General features: G+C 40.6%; 1 protein-coding gene across 14 annotated transcripts in view; it reads right to left on the bottom strand.

Moving 5' to 3' along the window:
- LOC115059247 (EH domain-binding protein 1-like protein 1) overlaps nucleotides 1-22,776 on the bottom strand; it is a 42,019-nt gene extending 19,243 nt beyond the window's left edge. For 2 of the 14 annotated variants that reach the window (XR_003842181.1, XM_029526908.1), the window contains exons 1-15: nucleotides 22,382-22,776; nucleotides 13,181-13,238; nucleotides 12,915-13,010; nucleotides 12,765-12,818; nucleotides 12,447-12,625; nucleotides 12,193-12,338; nucleotides 9,397-9,456; nucleotides 8,898-9,140; nucleotides 7,731-7,880; nucleotides 6,372-6,572; nucleotides 6,111-6,263; nucleotides 5,433-5,630; nucleotides 5,147-5,203; nucleotides 4,967-5,066; nucleotides 158-586 (exon numbers count right to left, since the gene is read on the bottom strand). Coding sequence is in view for 13 of the 14 variants with exons in the window: in XM_029526908.1 (XP_029382768.1) it covers nucleotides 158-586; nucleotides 4,967-5,066; nucleotides 5,147-5,203; nucleotides 5,433-5,630; nucleotides 6,111-6,263; nucleotides 6,372-6,572; nucleotides 7,731-7,880; nucleotides 8,898-9,140; nucleotides 9,397-9,456; nucleotides 12,193-12,338; nucleotides 12,447-12,625; nucleotides 12,765-12,818; nucleotides 12,915-13,010; nucleotides 13,181-13,238; nucleotides 22,382-22,485 (2,228 nt within the window). In the remaining variant the exon portion in view is untranslated. The remainder of the gene's footprint in view (nucleotides 1-157; nucleotides 587-4,966; nucleotides 5,067-5,146; nucleotides 5,204-5,432; nucleotides 5,631-6,110; nucleotides 6,264-6,371; nucleotides 6,573-7,730; nucleotides 7,881-8,897; nucleotides 9,141-9,396; nucleotides 9,457-12,192; nucleotides 12,339-12,446; nucleotides 12,626-12,764; nucleotides 12,819-12,914; nucleotides 13,011-13,180; nucleotides 13,239-22,381) is intronic. The other 12 variants (XM_029526897.1, XM_029526899.1, XM_029526898.1 and 9 more) reach the window with 11 other exon arrangements.
- Nucleotides 22,777-26,887: the final 4,111 nt, after the last annotated feature.

The raw sequence follows: 26,887 nt of genomic DNA, 5'->3' as shown, positions 1-26,887 counted from the left end.
AGGAGTAGAGTACACCAAAGATTGATGTCAGGACAAAATGACTGATGCAAACGAAATCCACTAAGCTTTAATCATCATGATTTACTTTTGTATTACAAGTAACACTGATAAGAACTTGAATGTATTTCCAAGACAAAGAGCACCATGCCACACTTACCCCAAATCCATATTTATGTCTTCTTTTTTATGGGCCATTCCTATAGCTTTTGTGTCAGAGGTTGTTGAAATTTGTGGCAATGGCAATAAAGTTTCCTTTAGTGATGTTGAGTTAGGTTGAGGGTCAGTGGGACACGGTATATGCTGAACAGGTTCTGTTTGGACTGCTGTATTCTGTGATTGAATGGACATCTTAGACAAGTGACCCTTTGCTTGAACCAAATTCTCCATGACTGAAATTTTTGTTGGATCATGAAAATCTGGGTTTTGTGTCGGCACAGTTGCATAAATAGGAAGGATGTTGAAGAATGTCCTTGACGGTCTTATTTCCGGCTGATCCATTTGTGTTTTTGGCATCTTAAAACATTTTAGGCCCGGGGCTACACTTGTTCTTGAGCTAAGGGCCAGAAGCGAGGCCATGCTTTCAGGTCTAAGGGATAAACAGACATCATAAAAGAAAGTCTTCACCAAAGCAATACAGTCATATCCAGACCATTTTCAAAAATTCTGCTGAACAGCATTCCAGCAAGCGAGCAATATGAAATGGAAGTAGAAAATGTATATAAGGCAAAAATGTACTACAGGAGATTCTAACCAGACAGTTACACAACAAACAGATGGACGGAATGACCAGGTATCGGCAAGCACCAGTATCCCTTTTAACAATATAACAAAAACACCGCCACATCTGGCTCTTGCTACATGAAACTGACTTTGACAAAGCTTTTATCTACATTTCAACAGAAAAACCCCCTCTATTTAAATCCCATATGTTAGGAAAAAAATATTTCATGCACAGCCAAATAAGCATTCATTTTTCTGCAGCTGCTCCACAGAAGGCACCTGGGTCTTGCTTAACAGATTTTACAGTTAAACTGTGTTTATTACATCGAAATTGGCTGGTCTGTTAGAAGGTGTGTTACTGGCTTTACTGCCTTTAAGTACAAGTGAGTTCTCACTTCATACGGCAGACTGATGTATAACCTTGAATTCTTTAGAACAATCCCACAAAAACAGGGAGCTAAACTTTATGTTGCTTGCAAAGTAGAATGTTGTAGCAGAACAGTTTTTTTGCAAAGGCTTTTCCAACCAAACAGAATATGGTTTACAAGTTCCATACAAGTTCAGTAGGTTCAGACAGCACGATGAACAGAAACACAGCAGCGTACATCTTGACTGGAGTTCACCTGTGGTAAACTCAGATTAAACATTACACATCTCTCTATATAAGGTCTCACAGCTGACTATGTAAATCAAATCAAAAACAAGCAGCTGCCTGCAGAGCTAAGAAGGCCCAGATCTGGAAAAGCATTGCATTGAAATTAGTTTGGAGCAACCAGGACTAGAGCTTGATACCAGGACTAACTGACTGATCAGGAAAGAAATTTCCAAGGGCCTGAAAATGAATCTGGCTAAAGCGATCTTTATACTGTTACTGCCGATTAACCACTACATACCTAAATTGCTCTGTGCCTTTACACTGTGTTTTAGTCAATGAGGGATATTGCAATTCATCTCTCCTTCAAGCTACAGTGTTTTAGTCAAAACACAGTGAGTGAATGAGAGGTAAATTGCAAAGCTTTAGATGTAAGCACTACATAAATGAAAATCTTTTAAATGCAGACATTTGTGGATAACATGTTTGTTTAGATCATAGATAAAATCACAACTTATAGTTGTTCTTTAACTGCTGTTAGTGACAACAGATTAAAATCAATCGCAATGAAGACAAAATATTGTTTCTATTGTTATCCTAAGCATTACTACCTTCAACATTTCTGACGATGTATCACACCACCTCACCCTGTCAAATTCAAGAAGGCCTTCTAGGTTTGGGCGCACTAAGAATATCTGTACACCTCATCCTGTGTTTTTTGGAAATTAAATCTCTGCACACATCCAGTGACCACTGAGCTGACCACTCAGCTGACAACAAGGAGAGGTCTTTGTGATAGCTTGGAGAGACAGCTGACAGGAGGGAATAGACCGCAATGGGAGAGACATGGACTAACTATCCCTGTTTATAGGTTTTGATGCCCATCAGCATATTAGAAACACCCACCATAGCTAAGAAAACACGACAGAAGAAAATATCCTCAGAATCTGCCAGAGCAACGGTGGAAGAAGATTCACCAGCTGACTCTATGGTAACAGACTTTGGACCGGAAATGATTATGAGCACAAGCACAGACCGAGAGAGCATTTCAAGGGGTAGCACTGCTTTGCCAGCATCAGGGCAGTATCAGCTAAAGATATGTGCCTGTGGTTGGAGGGAGGTCACATCACATTTGGGCCTGAGGATTCATCAGGGGAGGAAAAGGTGCTTGAGAGAAAAGGGACAGGGGCCCTGGATTGACTATTTTCTGCGAAAAGAGTAAAATTAGTCAAGTGAGCCACAGCAACCGGACTTGAACCATAGCTTGCAGTCCATCAGTACCATGGAGGAGGCATCCCCAGGCACAGAGATGGCAACAACAGAGAATTCCACCCAACCTCCCAAACCTGCAGTAAAAGACGGCTTGCAGGGTAAAAACTGTGCGTGAATTGGCCTAATGCCAGATCCAGACGGCAAAAATCGCAGTCTTTCTGGACCTCGCTAATGTGTTTGGGTCTGTTCTCCATGAGCTCCTGTCTTCAGTTTCTTCAATCTTCCTGACACCATCACACTTGTAAAGTCTTACCTGCAGTTTTGCTTTACCACTGCTGAGTTTACCACCTCCTGGCCAGTACTAGAAGTTGGCATCATGGCAGCATCTCAATGCTAGCTTTTACAATGGCAATGGAAGTCATCATTTGCGCGTCAAAATGGGTAGTGGGTGGACAGGGGCTTAATTCAGCTCCGTATCAACCGCCCCTCAGAGCATATATGAATGACATAACTACCCTGACCACCACAAATCCTTACACCAGGAGACTGCTGAGAAAACTGGAGGGAAATATCCGCTGGACCCACATGAAGATTAAACCATTCAAGTCACGCAGCATTTCTATAGTCAAAGGAATGCTGAGTGACCTTAAGTTCTTAATCAAAGAAGACCCTATACTACCAGTATTGGAACAACCAGTCAAAAGCCTTGGGAGGTGGTATGTTGCAAGCCTGAAGGACAACAATCAAGTTCAACAGCTGCTGAAGAACGTCAGTGGAGGGCTGCAGGTTATTGACAGCACCGACCTGCCTGGAAAACTCAAGGCCTGGTGTCTGCATTTTGGACTGCTTCCTCGGGTACTGTGGCCCCTTACTACTTCTGAAGTTCCAATCTCAACGGTTGAGAAACTGGAAAGAAGGATCACAAGTTACATAAAAACTGAAGAAGTCCAAAGACATGCTTGTGAGCAGCAGCAACTTTAGTCACAGGCCACAAATGGACATCAGCCAGTGCAGTGGATATTATGGGACATGTCCAGTAAGGAAGACCAGGCCTTGGCCTAACAACTAGGAGGCCAGGAATGCAACAGCAGCACCAGAGCAGAGGAAAATGATTGTGGTGGAAATACAGCATAAGGAGGAAGTGGCAAGATGTTACAAGGCTTCTCCCTTGGTAAGCAGGGCCAGTGGATGTGGCGGGACAGCGTGGAGAGGAGGAGGATCAGCTGGAGGTAGAGCATCTCAGTTTCATCATCAGAGCAACATATGACATTCTTCATCAAGCTTCATCAGTTGTTGTGTGAAGATCCAGGATGTGCCTATGTTTTGGTCCTGCCTCACTCAACCACATACTCACCGGGTGTAAGGTCAGCCTCACCCAAGGATGGAACACTTAGTGCCACAATCAAGTTCTTAAAAGCCTTGCTGCTATGCTGGCAGAAAAGTGTACCACCATTAGCTCCCTAACCCCAACACCACATGACAGCCAGCAAGTTACTTTCGTGCTGGCAGGGGAAAAAGCAACCATGAGCAGCATATCATCACTGATGTACAACCAGCTGCATGCAGCCTGCAACTTAAATATACCAGCTACTTGTGTTTCCTCCAGAGAGAGCAGTCACTACCCTCAGGCCTGACATTGTGCTCTGCTCTCCATCCTTGAAAAGAGTCTTCATTGTCAAGCTCACTGCTCCCTGGAAAGACTCAGTGGAGATATTCTATGAGCACCTGTACTACACTGAACTGGCAGCAGAAGCTCGGCAGCACGGCTGGAACAATGAGGTCCACCCAGTGGAAGTGAGGTGCAGAGGAATCGTGGCAGTATCTAACACCAGACTGCTAAGAGACGTGGGAATTGGAGGCTAGGGCCATCAGAGCCATGTCAGAGGCAGCTGAGAGGAGCAGTCAGTGGCTGTGGATGAAGAGACAGGATTCCTGTTGGGCCTCTTTGAAATGTTGAATGTAGGAACCCTGATCACCCCCGTAGGGCCTTCCTCAGGGTAGGGTGTCTAGTAGTTTACGGCGTAACACCTGATGAACCAGAGTTATACCACCAACGATGTTCCCAAAACAGCATTTTTGAAGATGTATCATACAACCGCACCCTGTCAAACTCAAGAAGGCCTTCTAGGTTTGTTGTTGTCTGTACAGGATGTCTGTACACCAAATCCTGTTTTTTGATAAAATTAATTTGTTACTATGTATGACCACACAGCAAAAGTTCTTAGTGTCTTAGTCTACATGCAGCTTTGACAGTGTTTCATGAAAATATTCTTAGTAAAGGACAAATCTACCTTTAAATGTATGACACTGTTAAATAAAATTCACAGCAATGTGCTTTGCACATCCAAGCATATTTTAGCCATGTATTTTACCTCAGTGCAGCTTTTTGTTACATGACAACCACACCAAACAAATCTGTGATAAGAGCTTGAATTCACCTACCCTGTAGATGCTTTGACAACTTTAATTCCAAATTGCAGGTCTTTTTTCCTCTCTGATACACTGGACTTATCTGGCTTCCAGCTGGTAGGGGGATCAGGAGCTGAACAATAAAACAATATAAGTTTACTAAGCTAAATATGTAATTAAGGTATGATGAATCAATTGCATATTCATGCTTACTGGTTGTGGCATTTTGGGTATCTTCTTCACTCAGTGTGCTCAACTGTCTGTTGAATTCTAAAATGAGAGTGCACAAACAAGATTACCCATAATGAGCTGAACATTCATGTTCATGTGCCTCCACACCAGCACAGGATGTGAGGAATCAAATGTTGGTATTCATAAATAAAAACAACGAGCACAGGAACACATGTGCTTGTATTGTGGATCGAAGTGGCCTTTTATTTTAATACTGAATGTTATCACATGGGAACAAAATTAATCTTGCTCCCTTTTTATTTTGTACCTGTGTCTTGTTCACCAAGGAAGGCTACAGCAGGTTGAGCTACATGAGGCTTAACAGGAAGTGGTGCAGGGAAAACAAGAGCAGAGGAATGTAAGGGTTCTACTGTAGGGGTGGCCTGGGCTTTACAGGAAGAAACAAATCCAGACTCTCCTTGAAGCTTCTCCTCTAATGGCTGATCAATGGACAGAGAGGATGAAGCTGACAGTAGGAAAGACAGGCAGAGAAAATGGGAAGAAAGGCAACAATGGTTGAAATTATGTGTGTGTATGTCATTCAGACACACACACAAAGTAACGTGTATGTGTACACACATACACGTTAGACCTTACTTTTTTTCCCTCACATGCTGTGTATAAAGCAAATAGATCAACTCAACATCACATTTGAATAGTGAGGAGCATGTCTGGATGGGATTTTATTGTCTGCATTGTATTGTATTGTTGCGTCTAAGTTGCATAAAAAGTGTCTCTCCAGTTACACAGATATTTGCACACGTTTCAAACTCTATGAAGTAGGCAATGAATTGACTGAAATGCTGAAATAGTAAAGATGTACCAAAGATAAATGTTAGTAAATCACTATTTAGAGCAGAAGAAAAGGCACTAGTAAAAACATATAAAATGGCCAGGCACAGACTGCTCGATGAGGGAGGATGATAGCATTATAATCAAGGTATACCAGCATTACATGGCATCTCTATTCTCTGCTTTTTCTGCAACACTGTAGGCTGTCCATGATCACTGGCAGAGAGGTGCAGAAATTTAGGAGAGAGGCCTGTCTGTGCAAGAGGGGCCTGAGATTTTGGTGGCCTCCATTCACTTTGCCAGGAAGCTAGAAAAAACAGAGAAGGAAAAAGGTGGGAAGACAGCGGAAGAAACATGTCAATGTAAAGTGTCATCTACCCTGTCCTGCACTCAGTCACTGTCCATTGACCTGTACCTGTCTCTGGGGCAGTTGGCAGACTGGTGGGTCTGGTGAGGGCTGAGCTCAGCTGTCCCACATGGATAGGTTGAATTTTAGACTGTGTGGGAGCAGGAGGTGGTGGCAGTAAAGGAGGGAAGGAGCTGAGGGGAGTTGATGAGGAGGGGGTGATAGAAGAAAAAGATGGAACGCTCTGTGCTCTCCAGACACTAGAAAAGGCTGAGAGGAAAATGGGAATAATGACAGAGCAGAACCTGGATTACACCTTGTACCTCTAACAGCTCCTATGATGAAGATTTTGAGATTAAAAAGATATTAAGTGTATCTTGTCTTGATTAACATACACATCTATTAATTTCCATTAATTCAAGTTTGATGTGCCTATACAAGCAATTATTTGCACTATCTTCAAACAATGCTTGATTTTATATGGAATTGGTTTTTATATACAAAAGGTTGGGCTATCTTATTGTAGGTTTTCCAGCTCGTAAATGCTCCCTGAGGAGTAGACTTTAGTGAATCTAGGTTTAAAGGGGCTTAATTGAAAGAAACTCTTAATGAACAGGTAGGCAATTTTATTACAGATTATGTTAAATTTGTTAAATATCTTAGCTTTTTACCAATGTGTTATTCCATGTTCTGCATAACCTTGGTTGGATGCCAGATTTCTTTTATTTCAGAGTCAATGTCAATATTGGACAGTGTTCTGGACAGCACTAGTAATACCAAAAATATAAGGATTAACACCAATAACTTAATGTAACATAATAATAATAATAATAATAATAATAATAATAATAATAATTGCAAGACTAGAGGGCTTGCTATTTTATTTCGTAACAATATGCACAGTCGTTTAGCCTGGAGTCTATGCCAGCTGAACTACGCAATCTTCCACCACTATAGCCTCAGTGCAAATGCAACAAGAAACATAGTTGAAATTTGGTGTTCCAAGTAGTAATTGTCTCCTTTTGTTCTCATACGCAATGGTACTTCCTCATATCTACTATCTATTACTAACTCTATATAGGTTCATATTTGATCAGTCTCATTTACTTGAAAATATCTGTGATAGTGCAATTAAAGTATAACTGGTGTTACACAGTTATTTTACTGCCCTTATGTCTGCACATATAGATAGTTTTTTTATGATAAATGATAATGGGGAAGTTTCTGGTTCCTCTTCATGGGAGACCTTCAGGTTGAAAATGAGAGGCCACATTATTTCATTTGAGTTAAGAAAAGGGACTTGACTATTGTCTCAAGGATATTGAAAACGCGCTTCCAGATGCTAATGTGATTGGTACTCATTGTGAAAACTGGGATAAAACATACTACATTTGGAGCTTCAGCTATTTGAGCTTGACTACTCATTACCTGTTTGTGAGGTTTCAGAGGATGTAGAAGGAGAAGAAGTGTAAAGGGCTTCAGGATGAGTGGAGGTGGGAAAGACCAGGGCCTCCAGAGCCTCAGCTGGACGGGAGTCACAATGAAAGCTATGGGGCCTTCGAGAAGCTGATATGGCCACTTAAAGGTCATTAGATTTGGGAAATGGTAGAAAGAGAAAAGAAAAGGAAAAAGTGGGAAGCTAAACCAAAAGAAAAAAAAATATTAAGTGAAAATCTTGTGATTCTATCTTGTTCTCCATAAAAAAAACATTACATTATTGGCTTACTTTCAATATAAAACGAATAACTTGATTTGGATAGTTTGTCACTTTGGACAGTATACACATTTTTTTTCTTTCCAAGAGGGCAATGATAAGATATATACCATAATTTGTATGTTTAATGTGTTAGAGTTGGGACATGGTGAGCATTCAGGAGAAATTTTCATGGGTTGCCACACCAATATTTGTACTTAATTTTGATCAAAAATGTATTCATGTGTATTCAGGACTGCCCCTTGTGGTTTGTGACTCTCTGTGACAAAAAGGTGTCAACAGACAGCGGTAGTTCCTTCTAAAGTAGGTAAACTGTGGTATGCGACATTCAATCTCAAGGTGATAATCAGCCAACATTACTAATAAGTATCTACATGAAAATTTCACTCTCTCTTTTGAACCGAATCTCTAAAAATTCTGGATATCTATCTAATATTGGCCACGAGCAATTTCTTTTGAAAAGCTGCATCTATCCAGTGTGTAACGTAATTTCCTCTGCACGGTTCCATAACAAAACAACAGTAATTTTCCTTTTCCATTTTCAACAATCAAAATAACCGGTTGTATGCCAATATTGTATCAGTGAAATTTAGTAGTTTATAAATTATTTTAGTATACTATTCATTAATACTTCTGCTAAGGGTTTTCCAAATAAAGCTCTACTCCAGTTGAAAGGTCCCACAAAAAATGCATTTGCCCCATCCAGTATCCAGCCCCAAGTATTAATAGCTTGTTTTTAATATCAAAATGTGTTCTTAATAATCAGATTAATGCAAAATTATATACTTAAACTAATACAAGATAAACATTTGAACCTGCAACAGAAGCAAAAAGATGCTCAATCATAGCACATAGGGTGAGGAACATCTGTTCTCTGATACCTGATCCAGCACTCGGCTGAAAAATTTTGGGAAGTGCAGGAGGATGAGCACGTGTAAAGGCTGGTATTGAGTAGGCATAAGCAGAAGGCCGAGCCGGCTGGCTAGTGCATGGTTGTCGTGTGTGGATTCGCAATAAAGACGATGGAACAGAGTGGTCTGGGGGTTTGGGTAGAGGTTGGCAAAATGGGGTTGAGATGGTGGAAGAAATGCCAGAGGACGTTTTCCAGTCCATCTCTGAGGTTACTGGGTAGAAGATAAGAAATGAGATGAATGGAGATGTGAAAATAAAGAGTGGACAGCGATGAGTGTTAAACCAAACCACAGACACTTTCTATTCTCCATTTTCATGCGCCTAAAAATAAATTTGGTTACTTTGAACATCATTGATGTATATTATATTATTATCTTTAGTTGCATGTGTCAACACAGTAAGTTGTAAAGATGGCCAGATGGAACCAATGAGGAAGGAGGATGAGTGAATCAGGGTACACAAAGATACCTGTGGGGCCCGATTCAACTGCAGGTCTCCAAGCCAGATCCTGAACTCTTGCAGCAGAAGCTGTTTTAGAAAAAAAATAATAACAGCAGACAGAGAAATTGAAAGAAAGGGGAAGCAAGACTTATAGAGGAAAAAAAAATAGCAATGACAGAATAGGGATATTAGGGGCCAAAAATTGCACCCACATTTCAAGGCTGTCATCAGAATAAATTCATGTATACTATATGTATACTATACAATATACTGGTATTCACTCATGGGCAAAAAAACTAAACAAAACAAAACTATGGATTATATCTCCAAGTTAAAAGCAGAATCTGAATTTTAACCAAATCTTTTCATACTGTTACAATAGTAGACAAAGAGGAATCTCAATTTTGGTCCATAAGAGACTACTATTTACTTTAACGATGTTCCAAACGATGATCCAGCCTTCTTCCACACAGTTTTTTTGCAATTATCTGACACATCAGTCATCCCAACTACGATCATAGGAGGGGACTTTAACATAGTCCTGAATCCTTCTATAGATCGTTCCCATAACTTGACACACACTCACACACAAAAAAAATAAAAAAAATATCACAATCAGCCACAGTCCTTAAAGAATATATAGATGACTTTGGACTTGGCGATGGCTGGAGACTCAAAAATCCAACCAAGAGGGAATACGCCTTCTTCTCCCCAGTGCACCACTCTTTTTCAAGAATTGACTTTTTCCTCTCAAACAACTCTATCACACAAAAAAATAAATAAATTAATAATCAAAAACAGTATACACTATAATTACTATACAACTTTTAACACTATAATCAGTGATCATGCACTGGTTCCCTCCACCTTCAAATAGAATCCATCCTGAAACCATCACCCACTTGGCGCTTTAACGCCTCTCTACTAAAGGATCCAGAATTTGAAGTGATAAGAAAGAAGGAATGGAAAAACCTTTAGGAAACAAATGACTCTCCAAATGTATCTTTTACTTCTGATCTGGGAAGGCCATAATCAGAGGCAAAATTATATCTTATTCCACTTATCAGAAAAACTAATTTGCATCTGGACGTTGCCTGCTAGCATATGCCATCTTTGCCCATACATCTACCTTCTGTGCTCTACAATATTACTCTCTCTGATAAGGTGATAACTCTTCTCTATGGCAATATTTTTACCCTCCACATCCAGGATCATAACGTCAGCTCCCTGGACAGCAACACCTAGAGCATGCATTAGGGGTGTTCCTCTCCTCCACAACCCTGGGTTGATCTTTGGCTCTGAGGGGTCTACCTGGCCGACCTCTCTCGCCCCCACATGGGGTTCTGCTCTGGCGCCCTGTCTGGGGTTCCCTGTGGCTCTGGGGCCTGCTCGCTGTCCCAGGGTCTGGGGGTGTCTGGGGGTGTCTGGGGGTGGCTGGCTTCTCCTGTCATGCCCCTGTTGCTGTGCTGCACTGAAGGGTGGGTTCTGGTTGGGGTATTTCCAGATTACCTGGGGCCTCTGCCCTGCCTGTGGGTTAGCAATTTTAAAGACCAAGCTTAAAAATTTTCTGTATGAGAGAACTTATAGTTAAAAAGTCAAAGTCCATCTACTCTTTAGCTATGCTATTACAGGCCTATAGGGGAGGAATGAGCAGCCTCCCCCACATGCCCTGACAATAACCATGCTTCTTAAAATTACCTGTTTCTCCCAGTTCTAAGCATGTGTACTGCATTTACTAACCATGTTCTCCTAAAGTCTGCATCCTCCCAGCTGCAGGCAGTGACGCATTGCAATCCCATGTTCCTGCAATGCCTGCTGTTCATCCTCATGAATTCCATACTACAGCACCCCCCCCCACCCCGGAGCCTGGTTCTGCCCGAGGCATCTGCCTCTTCTGCCACTGTTGCCAAGTGCTTGCTCATCGGGGGATCTGTTGGGTCTCTTTAAATCATTTTATAAAGAGTTTGGTCTAGACCTGCTCTATATGTAAAGTGCCTTGAACTTTACAACGATTTAGTAAAGTAGTATAGTAAAGTAAAGTACTATGATTTACTTTGTTATGATTTGGCACGATACAAATAAATCTGATCTGAATTGCGCTTACATCACGCTTCACCCATGACACAAACTTTCCAATATTTTACTTCTCACAGCCACAGTCCGGTACACCACATACACCCTACACAAGATTTTAATGCACCACACCTTGGGGGACAGACCAGGGCGGGTTCAGGGGGCACTTCATCAGGGCAGGCTGCAGTCCTTAAGGTCAAAGGACCTAAGGACCCCCCACCCTCCTCTCCTTTCCCCCAATCTTAACGCATCACACCACATCCAGGGTCACACGGTCACACACACGGTCACACACACACGGACACACACACAGTCTGTGGGGAGTTGAGGGCTCCTCCCAGTGCTTGGGAAGATTCCTCCTCCTGCAGTCTCTTTGGTCCATGTGTGCCACTGTGCTGGCCCCCCACCCCTGCACCCTCCCTGGATGGGAGGTGGGGTTCGTGGTGTGAGATGTCGGTGGATTGGGGGGGGGGGTTTAAAATGTCAACAAGCTTACCTCTTACATTACCTAAATTATAATGACAAACCTTGAAGTTGTTACTTATTATCAAATAAAAACTATGGCCACAGAGACCAGGTTATTGAGTTATTATAAAGAAGTAGCTGAGAAAAGTCTGATCTAATAGCTTTATGTTGTTGTTCTCCTCATCACTTTGAACTTGATAGTCATTGATTAAAGGATCAATTCCAGAGGACATTCTAAGTCGTCTCAAAATCACCCCAGGAATTCTTGTGTTTCTCTGGTCTTACCTGTAATATGAGCAGCATATCCTGATGCAAAGTTGGCCCGTCTCTCCTCCCCAACTTCGTCATCACTGTCATTAAAATCCTCCAGATTACCAATATCACTCTGTTTCATACTCATTAGACTGGCCAAACTCTGCATGTCCTCATCTCTGCAGAAAACATAGAAAAAGGATCCTCTTATAACACCAAATGTACAAGAGGATATGTGTCCAGAAAGATCAGCACTGGTCTTAAAAAGTGCTGCGCTCCTGACTTACGTTGCCTTCCCCTCTTTGAGAAAGATACAGGACAAGTTGAGTTTCAGTGTGGCATCAACCACTTTAGCAGACAGTGGTTTCAGCTTCAGCGTTACATCATACTGAGCCGGTGTGGCACTAGCATACTTCTTCATGTTGATATCCGCTGATGCCAGAATCTTCCTATGGCCTTTTGTTTCCTACAAACAAACAAAATTGGTAGTCACTTCAAGACTGAAAACAGACTAAAAGCTTCCATCTGACAGTCTTACAATTAAATGTTGATTAATTAAATTATATGAAAGCATGGTTTTGCATAAACAGACAAAGCAAATTCACATTTTCAATGACAAAGGTCCAGTCTTTGTCTTCAAACTCCTCTGCAGTAGGTTCCTGTTAGAAAAAAAACAATGAGTGGATGTCTGAGCATGATCCACATAATAACAGAGATACTTTCTAATCAACTGAGTGGAGATTTAACACAGTTACCTTGAAGAGTGTGACAGTGATGTCTAAACTCTCTGGAACTTGCCAAAACACCAGGCCTCTGTAGGGGTTCTTAATCCCTGGCTGCCAACTGTGAAGCTGACAGAATATAAACAATTCAATCAATCGCAATAGTTTCCTGAGACTCTCTTTTAGTCCCTGAAGAGCGTTTTTAAAATACAGAATTTATTCTTTACAATCATCATAATTTGGTATGACTCTGATGCCTTCTTAAATGTTTCAAAATGAATTTGAGCTTCCTTTCTTACCTTTGTGCTGTGGCGTCTGCTCCTCCTGATCCACACGACTCTCAGTTTGTCTGGTTGCCTAAAATCACAGCAGAACACGAAGAGCATTTCAACATCCTCTACTGATGCTGGTAGTGTCTTCCTGTGTGTTACACATTTTTAAGAATCGTTAGTGAGTGGCAATGTTGAGGTGTTGACATGTCGGAACAGTTATTTTGAACATTTGTTAAAAAATAGTGTTAGAAGATTGCAGTACACTTGTTATGAATGCTAAATTTTCATTGTGCTGTGACCCATGTATACATTTCACAGTTCAAGACTCAAAATATTAATTTCATTCATTCAGTTCATGTAGTGTATGAAGTCTCAAACAGAGTGAATTAGCCATCATAGACTGTCCCACAGGCCACTGGGGACAGGGTTACTCAGTCGAGGAGTACTCAAAATCTGCACTACTTCAGTTTCCAACGGGAAAAGAGATTGAGACAAACTGTTTGCCTCAGAGCCAAAGATGAACACTGAAAAACTGTCAAAGAGAAAGCATCCTACCTGATTTTAATGATCTTCAGCTCTTATTTCAAAGTCCACATCAAATAAAGGTAATGCCCAATTCTTTTTTATGAAGTCAGCCTGGGTTCTATATGAATTCTATGATAGTATAAAAATAATCCCTCTATAAGAAAAGGTTCAAAGCCTGTAGTCAGACACTGACATGTGATGTGATGACCATAGATTGTATATAAAAATGCAAATATCTACACCGATTATCCCATTAGGGTCTTGGGGGGCAGGGGGCGAGCGCCACCGGCTCTTGAAAACCCATTTTTTCTGGTTTCAAAGACAATAGGTGATGTCATAGCAGGTTGTCACTTGGTCATGACTTCTTTGTGATGCCACAATAAAGTTTTGGTTTTTTTTTTTTGTTGTTTTTAAGTTGATTGCATAATCCATAATAGCACCATGCACAAAACAACTATGGCTTTCTTAGAATAATAGCATAATAAATAATTTAATAAATATTAATATTTATTTACTGAATAGGACAGACAGTCCAGCTGATAGATCTGTCTTTAGAATACACAGGTATTTGAACATGAGTCAGAATACTGGCCTAAATTTTGTTGTGATGTAGCTCTATAAAACACTATAATTATTTTCAGTTCATCTTTCAAAACATGGAGGTCTGAACCACATCTCAAGATAATAAATCTGATCATTTATTGCAGTAGCACTTCAGGAAAAAAATAGATGTGCTACGGAACCACCTGCACATTAATGCTAGTAGGACAAAGGAGGTGGTGATCGACTTCAGCCGGAAGCCACTCAATATTGTGCCAATGAACATCTGACAGAGATCATGGAGGAATATAAATACCTGAGTGTTCACCTAAACAATAAACTGGACTGGTCAATCAACACCGATGCACTGTACAAAAAGGGACAGAGTCGTCTCAACCTACTGAGAAGACTGAGGTCCTTTGAATTGTCCAGGCCTCTGCTAAGGACTTTTCTACAACTCAACAAGTGGTGGCCTCTGCCATTTTTTATGCAGTGGTCTGCTGGAGCAGTGGAAGTTCAGAGAGAGGGATAGATAGATAACTGTATTGTCTGTTCCAAGTAAAAACCAGAAATTCCTCTTTTGTCACGGCTTAGGACAAAATTAAAGGCACCTGAACATTAAAAACATTCCAACACAATCAAAACACACACATTACAGCAGATAAAAACAAGTATAAACACATAAAAATTACTAAAAACCCTAAAAAAAAAAAAAAAAAACAAAACGGTGCAGTCTATTTTTTAATATTGGGAGCGGCTATTGCAGAGGGGATGAAGGATTTTTTTGTATCAATTTTTCCTGGCCAGTGGGGTTCGGAAACATCTGCCTGATGGGAGCATTATGAAGGAGTAGTGGAGGGGATGGGAGGGGTCCTCAGCGATGAGAGTGGTTTTCCACATAACAGTTTTGTTTTGTGTTTGATTGTGAGGAAATTGAACCAGGTTGGGATATTATAGGTGAGGATGGATTCAGAGAGTTATTTGTAAACCAGACTTAAAATGTTCTTAATGATGTTAAAAGAGCTGAGCTTCCTGAGCAGGTGCAGACGCTGTTGGGCCTTTTTGTAGACAGCATCTGCATGTTGTCCAAAGGACAGGCAGGAATCAATCTCTGTCCACAAATGTTTAAAAGTCTGCACCCGCTCCACACACAGTTTATGGATCTTCAGGGACAGGAAGAGGCTCAGCAAGCTGGTCAACTGGACAACTCATCCCACCCCCTTCATGCCACTGTGGGCTAACAAAGCAGCTCCTTCAGCAGCTGCTGCATCCGCTGTGCAAGAAGGAGCGCTACAGCAGGTCGCTCATTCCAGCAGCTATCAGATTGTACAACACCTCTCTGTCACAGCTATAAAATATGCACTCTGGGCTATAAAATTTTTTTGCACTACTGGCAGGCTTTATGCTTTATCTTCACTCCCTCATCACATACACTGTACTGTATTGCACTGTTGGACATAGTGTCTCAACCTCATAGTTTGAACCTCTTTTTTATATTTTATGTCACTTTATTATGTTACATCACTTTATCATCACCACTGCCACTTCACATTTCTTGTACTTCTATTCCTTCTTCTGTTCTGGCACTTCTTTACCTGTGGTTGCTGCTGTAAAGACCAAATTTCCCATACATGGGATAAATATAGTCCAATCTTACTTACTGAGATAATTCAGTCTGGACCAAAGGTGTGGACTGAGCCACGCTATAGCTAAAAGTATACACCACTTCCCCAGACACACAAGTGAGCAAGTGAATCCTTCTTCAAAAGCACTTCAAGGAGTTACTGTGTTTTGAATAATTACATATGTCCCTTTACTATTGTTTAATGGCTACAATAAGCAATATTTTCATCTCCCGCTAATGTCAGTGTCTGAAAAATCAAATCAAATCAGATTTATTTGTATAGCGCCAAATCATAACAAAGTTACATCAAGGCGCTTTACATGTAGAGCAGGTCTAGACCAAACTCTTTATACATTTATTTAAAGAGACCCAACAGATCCCCCGATGAGCAAGCACCTGGCGACAGTGGCAAGGAAAAACACAAGACAAGATGATCAGTCAAAAACAAATGACAGAGCAAGCTGTACACACAAGTTCATCTGTGCACTGTCAAAGCACTGAGAGTAGAAAATGAAAAACTTGTGACAGTGAAAGAAATAATGACTGCTGAGCACAAACATCTCTGCTCTGTGTGTGCCTCTCTTTGTGATTGTGTGTGTGTGTGTATCTGAATTAAGGCAAAACATACATAAACTTAGCTCAAAAAGTAAGGAAATCTGTGTTTGGTAGATTATTACTTTGTTGTAACAATGCTCTTTGGCAATAAATCTTACACCACTGAGCGTGTTTATTTCCCTTTGAAATGGTGCCACATTTGTAAGGTAAATGCATTTGTGGCATGAGTGGCAAAGCTGGACAAGTGGATGCGCCAATGGAAATTTTGCCAAATCTTCTTTGATAATGCCAAACAGGTTATTCTTTTCTTTCTTACTTACTTTTGTTTGGTGTTTGGTGGACTGGATGATTGAAGTTTGAAGAAACAACACATATTGGCAATTTAACAATTCCTTCATTTAACAAACTGGAGCCTCAGTAGCATGTGGAAGAACCATACCAGACCATAACAGCCTGGCACCTCCTCCTCATGCCGGTCACCAGCCTGGTCACACTGCTTTGGGTGTGGCATCCCATTCTTCAACCAGCATTTGACGCAAGTCAGCCACTGTGGTTGTGTTGACTCAACCAGCACACTCAAGCTGATCCCAGTGTGAGTGTCCCAGTGTTCAGTGGGGTTGAGGTCAGCACTGCTGGCAGGCCATTCCATCCTGTCCACTCCAGAATTCTGGAGCTAGTTTTTGATAAAACCTGCTCTGTGGGGGGCGAGCGCTGAGTTAAGAGTTCAGCCCCTGACAGTGGAGATATGGAATCGCCTCTGGTTGCAGAATCTTAGGCATTGAGATTGCCTCCTATGAAGACAAGCCTCACTTTTCCAGTGAGGGAGTTTCTGCCCCACACAATCACACTGACTCCACCAAAAGATGTTACTCTATTGGCGCAGCAATCAACATAGTGTCATAACATTCCTCCACATGATCAGGATCCAGTGCACATGTTGCCAACATGGTGAAGGGTAGTCATGGCAGGCCTTCTGGCAGCCCTCTGAGACCGGAATTGGCTGCGTGCAATCTGTTCTAGATTGTCTGGGCAGAGAGCTGTCGGTCATATCTTCTTCCAAACCTTGACTGCCAATCTGTAGAAGACAGCCTTAGTCCTGTGAGGGTGAGGTGTGTCGTGTTCTTGGGATGCCCACTTCACAGCTTGATGTTTAAAACAAGAATCAATGGCAACAGCAGGATAAGCTGGCATTATCATAGAAGATTTGGCAAATTTTTCATGGAGTCATCCACATACTCAACTCTGCTGCTCATCCCACAAATGTACAGTATGTTCCTTACAAATGTGGCACCATTTCGAAGGGAAATAAGCAGGCTTTCCAACACTATAAGATTTATTGCCAAGAAGCAATGTTACAACACAGTATTAATCTACCAAACACAAATGTCCTTACTTTTTGCGCTAAGTTTATCATTTATGAATAGTGTAGCACTTCCTGGTCTCGAGTTCAATAACTTCAGAGTCAAATCATTATCTACAAGTTGTTGACTAATAAAAGTCTTGATTCTCCTGTCATGGTCACTGGAAACTGTTCCTGGAGGTGGAATAGTCATTCCACAAAAACTCATAACTACACTGTCATCTGAGCAAACTCAATCCAAACTCATGCCATTAGGTATTCATTCATTTCCAAAAAAGATTAAGTAGATTTTTGGATTTTATTAAAATATACTTTTTGTGTAATTTTGTGCAGCAAAAATTACTTAGGTTAAATGTTCCATCTTTATCTGATCAGGAGTTCTGCTCATTCTTTAGAGTAGTAATAGTGAAAAATCAGCTCCAAAGCATCTAATGCTCTAAATATCTGACTGTAATAAGCTGTACTATAATAAACTCAGACCCACTTCTCACTCTCAGATCAGAAAATTAGAGGACTGATATGAAAGACTTTTGATCTGCAATCAGCTGACAGCTAGGCATCTGAAGGATAAATTCTGATTGGGTGTGACATCACCCAGCGGAGCCAAAAGGAGCTCCAATGTGAGTCTAGAAATCAATGCAAATATGGCAGCTGAGAATGGATGGACAAACACACAGAGGAATACCAGGAATGCTCTGGACAAAGAGTCAAACTATTCCAAATCTGAACTAACTTCCTTCCCACCTCTACAGACCAGAGTCATGGTCACATGCAAACAAATCAGGGCTCGTTAGAAAGAGCTCATTCTTTTGTTCAAGAAGAAAAAAAATGCATATTGTATTTGACTGTGAATAAAAAATCTAATCTCTAAATTAAATTTTTAAATATGCTGGTTAAGCCCCAAAATTTGTCAGTATGATAAAATTTGCCAAGTAGTCACAACCTGGACAAGAGAGAGGGAGAGCTGGAGATGTGAACAGAAATAGATGCCTGCTACGCTAAACTTCGCAGAGGCTTAATAGCAATCCTCCACCTGCTGTACTATTTATTACACACATGTTTCAGTGTTGTCGCAACAGGCTGACCTACAAAAGTACTATGGTGTATCTAGCAACTCTGGTCTGTAGATCAGGACAGAGTCGACAAACATAACACATTCACATCGGATTTGGTGCATGTAAACAACTATGTATAAATGTTTGTTTTCTTCAGTCTGGAGAAAGAGCTGTTTGAATGAAGTAGCTTTTCAGATGGACTCAATCCTGATCCTCCTCTGTAATTTAAATGTAGGTGTTTTTGCACGTTTTCTTTTACAGTTCAGCAAAGACTGCCCATCTAGCTCATCTACATTTCACAAATTCTTGTAATAGCCTGTTTGTGATATCAAACATACATAGCCAGTGAAGTCTTAAGTCTAAACTCCTGACAAACCCATCTTTTTAGGATTCAGGGACTCCAATAAGTCACTGCTCCTGGTTATTGTACACCAATAAACAGTGAAGCATTCAGTGTTCTTCATCAGAACTGTCAGTTTCAGATACTCCCTCCCACAGTTTCGCAAAGTCAGAATGTGTAAAGGATTGGAAAGTAAATTGGGCTTTAACTTCTCCTTTCATGTAAACACTATGAATTAAAAAAAAAAAATTAAAAAAATCAATTTCCTGGCTCCTGATGACCAGCAGGATAACTCTAAGCTTAAGTGGAGGTCAGAGTTCGGATCTTGCAGAGACTAGAAAAACGTAATTTTTGTCAGAGGTCAAAGGTTTGTGCTGCTCATGCATTGATAATATTAAGCCAAAACATTTATCAAAAGTGAACGCCTGAAAGAACATCTCAAAGACAATCAAGAGAAATGTAAGACTCAGTGTGTGTGAGTGTAAAAGCAAGCGTGTTTCTTCTTTCTACTAGATTTTTTAAGAGGTTAAGACATATATTTCACGCATAATGAGTTGTAGAGTAACTGTTCAACAGTTGAGGTTAATCAGGTTACGCAAGTAGCAACATCACTGAGGAACTGTGGAGATATGTGGGTCTGTATTGAAATGCCAGAAGCGTCTATCTCATCTGAACTCTGCTCACTCATTTGAACAGTTTTCATGAAAATCACCTCCAAATTCTGGCTATACAAGCAGCTGAAAGCTAGGACACTGATTGGCTGTATATATTTGAGGCTAGATTTCACCATAAAAGATGGAAGATAAGAAATGCTGTGTAAACACACAGAAGTAAAGCAACAATGCTGCAGACAAAGGGTGTGACCGATCCAAATCTCATCCAAATTCATTCATGAGTTTGTTGAGTGCAGTAAATGTCATACACAAAAAAAAAAAAAAAAAACACAGGCTCTTGAGTTTAAAGTAGAACAATAGCATTCTAAAAACAATTTGACTTTTGGAAGCATATACACTTTCATGGGCCTAATAATGTGTGCTGTTCCTCTGCCATTTTGTTTGTTCTTGTTTTTGCTCCTCCCTTCCAGGTTGTGTTTGCCAGCTCCTCCCACCTTGTTGAGCTCACCTGCTCCTCGTCTAGATAAGCCTTGCCAAAACCAAGATGTCTCACTCTCCCTCTGGTTGGATGGTTTGGTTTCTTGGTGACACATAGACACTTACTCATTGTGTATCCAACACATCTCATCTCACTGCAGATAACTGCCTTATAGACAAAGGGTTTCTTTTTACTTTATCATTAATACATTTATGATTAATTTAACTGGTCACTGTGCGGTCCTCCATCCTGTGTTATGCTCCTGAATGAGCTGGGCATAACAAGTGTCAAACACAAAAATATTAAGAGGCAGATGAGAGAAAAAAAAAAAAGTAAAACGAATATGTAGTATGTGACAGTAATGGGGTCTCCATTCGCTTAAGCAGGCATTATTGTGATGGATTAATGACATTTAATAATTTCACCAAAGGCATGAAAGTGTCTTAATGGTTGTTTGTCTCTGTATGTCAGCTCTACAGATAAATGCAGACCTCCAGGAGACCTCCACCCCTTGTGCAACTGTCTATATAAGGAGCATAGATAATGACATAAGAAAAATTTATTTTAACTTTGTGAGTCATAATTTCAACTATCCATTGTTAATATTTCATTTGGCTCCAGCCCCCCCCCACAATATATATATATTTATTACATATATGATTATTATTTATGATGGACATTGGAAGCAAACAAGAATAAAAGTATCTTGAAAACTTCTAAGGAACAGTGGGAATGTTCAATAGCGGCAGACATGCTGATACAGGTCTGTGTGCATGATACCTCTTGGATATTGCATAAACAGAGCAACAGAAAGCTAGGCTTCTAAACAAGACAGGGCTGGACGAGTGGAAACACATGCTGACTTCATACTGAGTAATGACACTCGAAGGAACTGAGATTCTTCACATAACGAAGTCAAAGCAGTTTGCTAGGCCATTAACCTCTATCACGTCTTAAACATAGGGATGCTGAAAATGAAAGTGCAAATAATGTTGTTTCAGTGAAAGACTACTTCAGATTAGGGCAAAAGATGAAATATGATCATAGTATGAAAACCATTTAAGTACTGAAAGTTGTCTCTATATTTGTCTGATACTGATTGATCATATAATTTATGGGCCTTACCTCAATCGTGTTTTCAGATTCTGTATTTGCCTTTTGTGTTTAGTTGTGTATTTGGCAAAATTATGGTAGAATAAACTGCTATATTTCCACTACTGTCAGTGTCAGTGTGCGTGTCAGTGTGTCTGTGTCTGTGTGTGTGTCAGTGTCTGTGTCAGTGTCAGTGTGTGTGTGTGTGTGTGTGTGTGTGTGTGTGTCTGTGTCTCTGTGTGTGTCAGTGTGTCTGTGTCTGTGTGTGTGTCTGTGTCAGTGTCAGTGTGTGTGTGTCAGTGTCTGTGTCAGTGTCAGTGTGTGTGTGTGTGTGTGTGTCTGTGTCTCTGTGTGTGTCAGTGTGTCTGTGTCTGTGTCTGTGTCAGTGTCAGTGTGTGTGTGTGTGTGTGTGTGTCTCAGTGTCTGTGTCAGTGTCAGTGTGTGTGTGTGTGTGCGTGTGTGTCAGTGTCAATGTCAGTGTGTGTGTGTGTGTGTGTGTGTGTGTGTGTGTCAGTCTCAGTATCTGTGTCAGTGTCAGTGTGTGTGTGTGTCTGTGTCAGTGTCAGTGTGTGTCTGTGGCAGTGTTGTGTGTGTGTGTGTGTGTGTGTGTGTGTGTGTGTGTGTGTGTGTGTGTCAGTCTCAGTATCTGTGTCTGTGTCAGTGTTGTGTGTGTGTGTGTGTCTGTGTCTGTGTCTGTGTCAGTGTCAGTGTCAGTGTGTGTGTGTGTGTGTGTGTGTGTGTGTGTGTGTGTGTGTGTGTGTGTGTGTGTGTGTGTGTGTCGGGGTCATATGAGCAGTATGACCTCAGTGTAAAACCCTGACTGGAGCCCCGTTGCTGGTGACAGCGCATCTCTGAATGTCTGCCATTTTGTCTTGTTTGGTTTTTGTGGCATACACAACTTGTTCACCAGAAAAATGTTGTGTGTGAAGTCCAGCATCAATTCTCTGTTTGTATCCAATATGGCTGGAAGTCCCAGAGTGCCCCACAGAGTTCCCACCACACAAACACACCTGTCCCGGTGTTAGGGGAGTGCACAGGCTCTTACCATTTCTTGGTGCACTCTATCGTCAGTTCTTGAAAGGAAGCAGCAAACTGGAACTTGGACGCCTTCTTTCCCACCCGCTGGAGCCGCTTCCACACCGAAGTCATGGTCGGACTTGTCGGGTAACTCTCCCAAAAACACGGTAAGGCGACATTAACCTGGACGTGGATGGAGAAGCTCGACCCGCCGCTCTGTCTGCTGGGCCCGGCCGACACACACTGGCTGAGGAGGGGCGAGCTGCAACTCACACAACCGGGAAACGACACAACTGGAACTTTCGAAATAAAAGCACGGAGTCACGGAAGGGGAGGCGGGTACTTGCACCGAATCGTGATAAATAAATGAATCAACTAAAAATTGAATAGGCTTTGGTGCAAGTCTGGAAACCACCTTGCCGCCAAATCCATTCTACATGACACTGCAAGGCACTTCTATTTATCACACTTCAGAAATATATAAAATGGATAAAGGAGGGGGGAGTGCATTCACCAGCTGCAATCTGCCAGCCTTTAAGAGCTCATTCCTGCCACACCCACCCTTAGCAACTTTTGTTTCTTCAGGGTTTGACTTGTTTGTAATCCTGGTTCCCCCAGTTTTACTGATGCCCTTAGCTCAGGACCTGCTCTGCCTGCCTGGGTTAGAGTTAGGGTTTTTATTTCACCCTCTGCCTCTCTGTCTGTGCATCATAACAACAAATACTATGAGGAATATCTTTCTTATGATGGAATAAATTACCAACATGATGAGCTGGATGTTAGGTTTGAGACATCTCTCTTCCTCTTGCAGGCATGTGCAGGCAGATTTTATTCTGGTGAGCTTGCTGTAGCTGGACTGGTTCTGGGTCATATACTTTGCTTTCCAAGTCACATTTGCAATGACTCTGCAGAATAGTCTAAAAATAACAAGAGGCTGCTGAATAAGAAATAAATCCATGATAGGTAATGTGGATTTCACTTCAGGATGCTGCCTATCCCTGGATGAAATTCACAGTTTCTTTTGTTTAATACAATGTACATAATATCATATATGTTACATACTATACATTATGTTCCTGACTAAATCTGACTTCTGTAGCAGATCCATCAGACCTTTGCAAACCCTCCTAAGAGAAGCAGTGATTACAGAGTTTGCATGAAACTTGTAGTTGAGTTGAGGCCTATTATCAAGACAGATATTTTCTGTAAGCCTGCCCCCCTAAGCTGGAGGGACTTTTCCAGTTTAGCTCTGAGGTTATTTATAGTCTCTCACTGACAGATAGGACAGCTGGGAGTATTACATTGGCACAGTACACAAGAACACGAATAAACATTTCTGTTTCTGCATGATGAAACTGAATTTAAAGATGTCATTAATTTTATGCAATCATCATTGTATTCACCACAAACATAAAGTGTATCATAAAATGGCAAAAATATGACTTGTCACAAGCTCTTTGACTGGACACTGTTTTAATCTGCTGTGAGGAAAAAATTACATGACAACAATAGGTTCAGCATAACAGTGACATCACCACTAACTCTGAAGTAAAAATAACAAAAAAGTCTCTTTAGCTAATGAAGGCTTCATTTTCACCGACTGTTCTCGGGCTGTGTTTCAGGTTGTTAACTGCATCAGAGAGCTAAAAGAGGCTAAAGCCCAAAAGAGCCTGAAAGTCAAGAGATAAGTCACTGTGTGCCACTGAATTGGGTTTTAAACACATTTAATTAAGCACTGACATAACTGCAGTAACTTAATATTACCAAAATTATATAACAACAACAAACTGATGGGTTATTCACCAAAGGCATTTCATCTGAGGTTAGTGATCTGTCGTCCTGACAGATTCTCTTTAAATGAAGGTTTAATTATAGTAATCTTATGTCTGTTTTTTTAAGTTCACTGCAGCACTGTCCACAGTGTTATTGAATCCTATCATGAAAACTGGATCAAGCTCTGACTATGATTTTATCTGTTCCAAACATTCTTTACGTCAGGGAGTACTGTTTAGCCTACATACACAACATTTTTAAAATTATGTGCAGGACATAATTTAACATTATATCAGAATATATAACATTTCTCTAACATTAATTACAGTTATGTTCTGGGGTGCCAACCCAATGGCAAAACATAGCCAGTTACAATTGCTTTTGAGCTTTGACAAGAAATTACATTATTTATTTAAATTAGTTTATTTTTTAATTTATTATTTGAAGAGAAAATTATCACATCAAAGTGAAAGTTTTAGTTGTACTGTGAGGTAATTGAAATGTATGAACGAAGTATAAACAGGTGACACACACAGGTGATATGTGTGTATCTGTGTATGAGGGTGTGTCTAGGGGGTCTCAAACACAGTCACCTGGATCATACAGTCTGAATGTGGACGATGACAGCAAGAGAGAGGCAAACAAATAAAGTAGCCAGTTAAAGTAATCTAAATGATCTGAGATGTGCTACAGATATGTGTGAACATACAAGCATCCGCTTCACAGTGGATAAGCAGACGCAACAACAAAGTCTGATGGATACAATATCAGCTCAGTATGTGTACATCAACATTACGTTAACTATAGGTAGACATCAATTATTAAACTTTATGGGACTCAGAATTGCATCTTGCCTCTTAAGATAAGACAAGATATTCCTTGTCCGATAATGGGGAAATTAGCATTTTAACTCCCAAGCCGGTTCTGGTCTTTCTTCTAATGGACCGTGAACCTCTTGTCTCCCAGCAGTTCACACTGTTTGCACTCCAGGAAACATCTGCTTTTCTGTTTTCTGGCAGGTAAAAATAAAGCAAAAAAAAAAAGGAGTGTAGGAAAGCTCTGTCATGGTCATGTCATGTTTAAAAACTCTTCTTCTTCTTCTTTAGTTTTTAAACAAGGAGTCAGGTCAGAGGTGTCATGGTGGTAACTACAAATTAAGTCATTCTTTAACAATCCACTTCCAGCCTGCAGGTTGCAGACACCTATCAATTGGTGTAGATCCTATTTCAGTGTGTCATTTTGAGGCCAATTTATATTTCACTTCCCTGTCACATTTGTGAACATAAATATACGTTGTTACAGGAAGAAGTGTCATGTGCTCTCCCAAGAGATCTGAGAGATTCATTTTTAATTTGGTTGTTAAGAGGCATTAGACATGCAGCTATCTTACAAAGTAGGCCTCCTATCCCTGGATATCATTCTCATCATTCTCATCATTCATTCACCCCAGAGACACCAACATCCTGTTTCTCCACTTATTTTTCTATGAGAGAAAATACTGAACATCAGACAATCACTCATTGTAGGGAAGGAGGAACATGCACTTGATATTTGCTATTGGGGGAGTAATCAGATCCCTTTTGGTATCATGCCCCACGCTTCCATCTATGACCTTTCTAAATATGGCCTAGCTAAGCCAAACACCTGCGAGCCATCTGTCACATGAAAAGGGAGGGCAACAGGCAGAAAATGTATGTGTCATAATAATAAGGTCATAGAACATTGTGAAACCATGATGCAGAAGTCTGCAGCAGCAAACAAATAACCTTAATACCATGAAATAATGTTTCATTTACAGCTGAGAAACTGGAAACAAGCACAAATCCCACACTGTGTCATATATAGCAGCTGTAATAAGCCCACTACTAAAAGTCACATGATCGTTTGGGTGTTTTTGCTCTGCAATGGTTCGAGGTATATTTTTCTTTGTTCTAACAAGCCCAATTTACTTCAGTAAAAAAACTGGTGATGAAGTAAGTTCAGATTTTTTATCAGTTTTACCCTTTGTCAGTGACCCTTTCAGAGGCCTAGCTCTCAGCTGCTTTTTATTTTTTTGATCTAAGAGTGCTGAGAAGTTGGTCTGAGTTTATTGTAGCAACAGAATAAAAACAATAGGATATTAAGAGCATTTGAATCTTTGGGGCTGATTTTTCATCATTACTGCTCAAAAGAATGGCCAGAAATTGTGATGAGGTAAAGAGGAAACTTTAAACTCTTTGACATCATAAACATGAGAAAACATAAAGGGATGAGGAAAATAGCAAAGCAATAATACGGCTCTAAGAGGGTTAAATAGTAATCATAATCTAAATAAAATCAGATCAGATTTATTTGTATAGTGCCAAATCATAGCAAAGTTACCACTAGGCACTTTACATATAGAGCAGGTCTAGACCGGTCTTTATGGAGTTGTTAAAGAGACCAAACATGTCCCTCCAAGAACAAGCACTTGGTGACAGTGGCTCCCTTGGGAACTACAGAGCAGCTTTAATTCATTACTTAAGTTGCTGAAGGCTTTTGTGCAATGGTTATGTTTAAGATAATAAAGCAAAAAAAAAAAAAACACAATACATTTTAGCTAAATTTAAATTCACTACATTCAGGTCCAGAAGCTAATTTAAAATCAGACTAATGATTAAAATATACATGCTGATGTTGAATCCATAAGGTTCTGTGTGAGCTTGAGCAGGCAGCATATTCAGGACTGCCCACAGGGTGTCACTGCGGCTTGATGTAGAGCTGAGCTCTGACACTCAGACTC

The sequence above is a fragment of the Echeneis naucrates genome, chromosome 18, assembly GCF_900963305.1.
Source record: "Echeneis naucrates chromosome 18, fEcheNa1.1, whole genome shotgun sequence".
NCBI lineage: Eukaryota > Metazoa > Chordata > Actinopteri > Carangiformes > Echeneidae > Echeneis > Echeneis naucrates.
The sequence above is the reverse complement of the archived record's forward strand: the minus strand, read 5'-3'. Positions and strand labels throughout refer to the sequence as shown.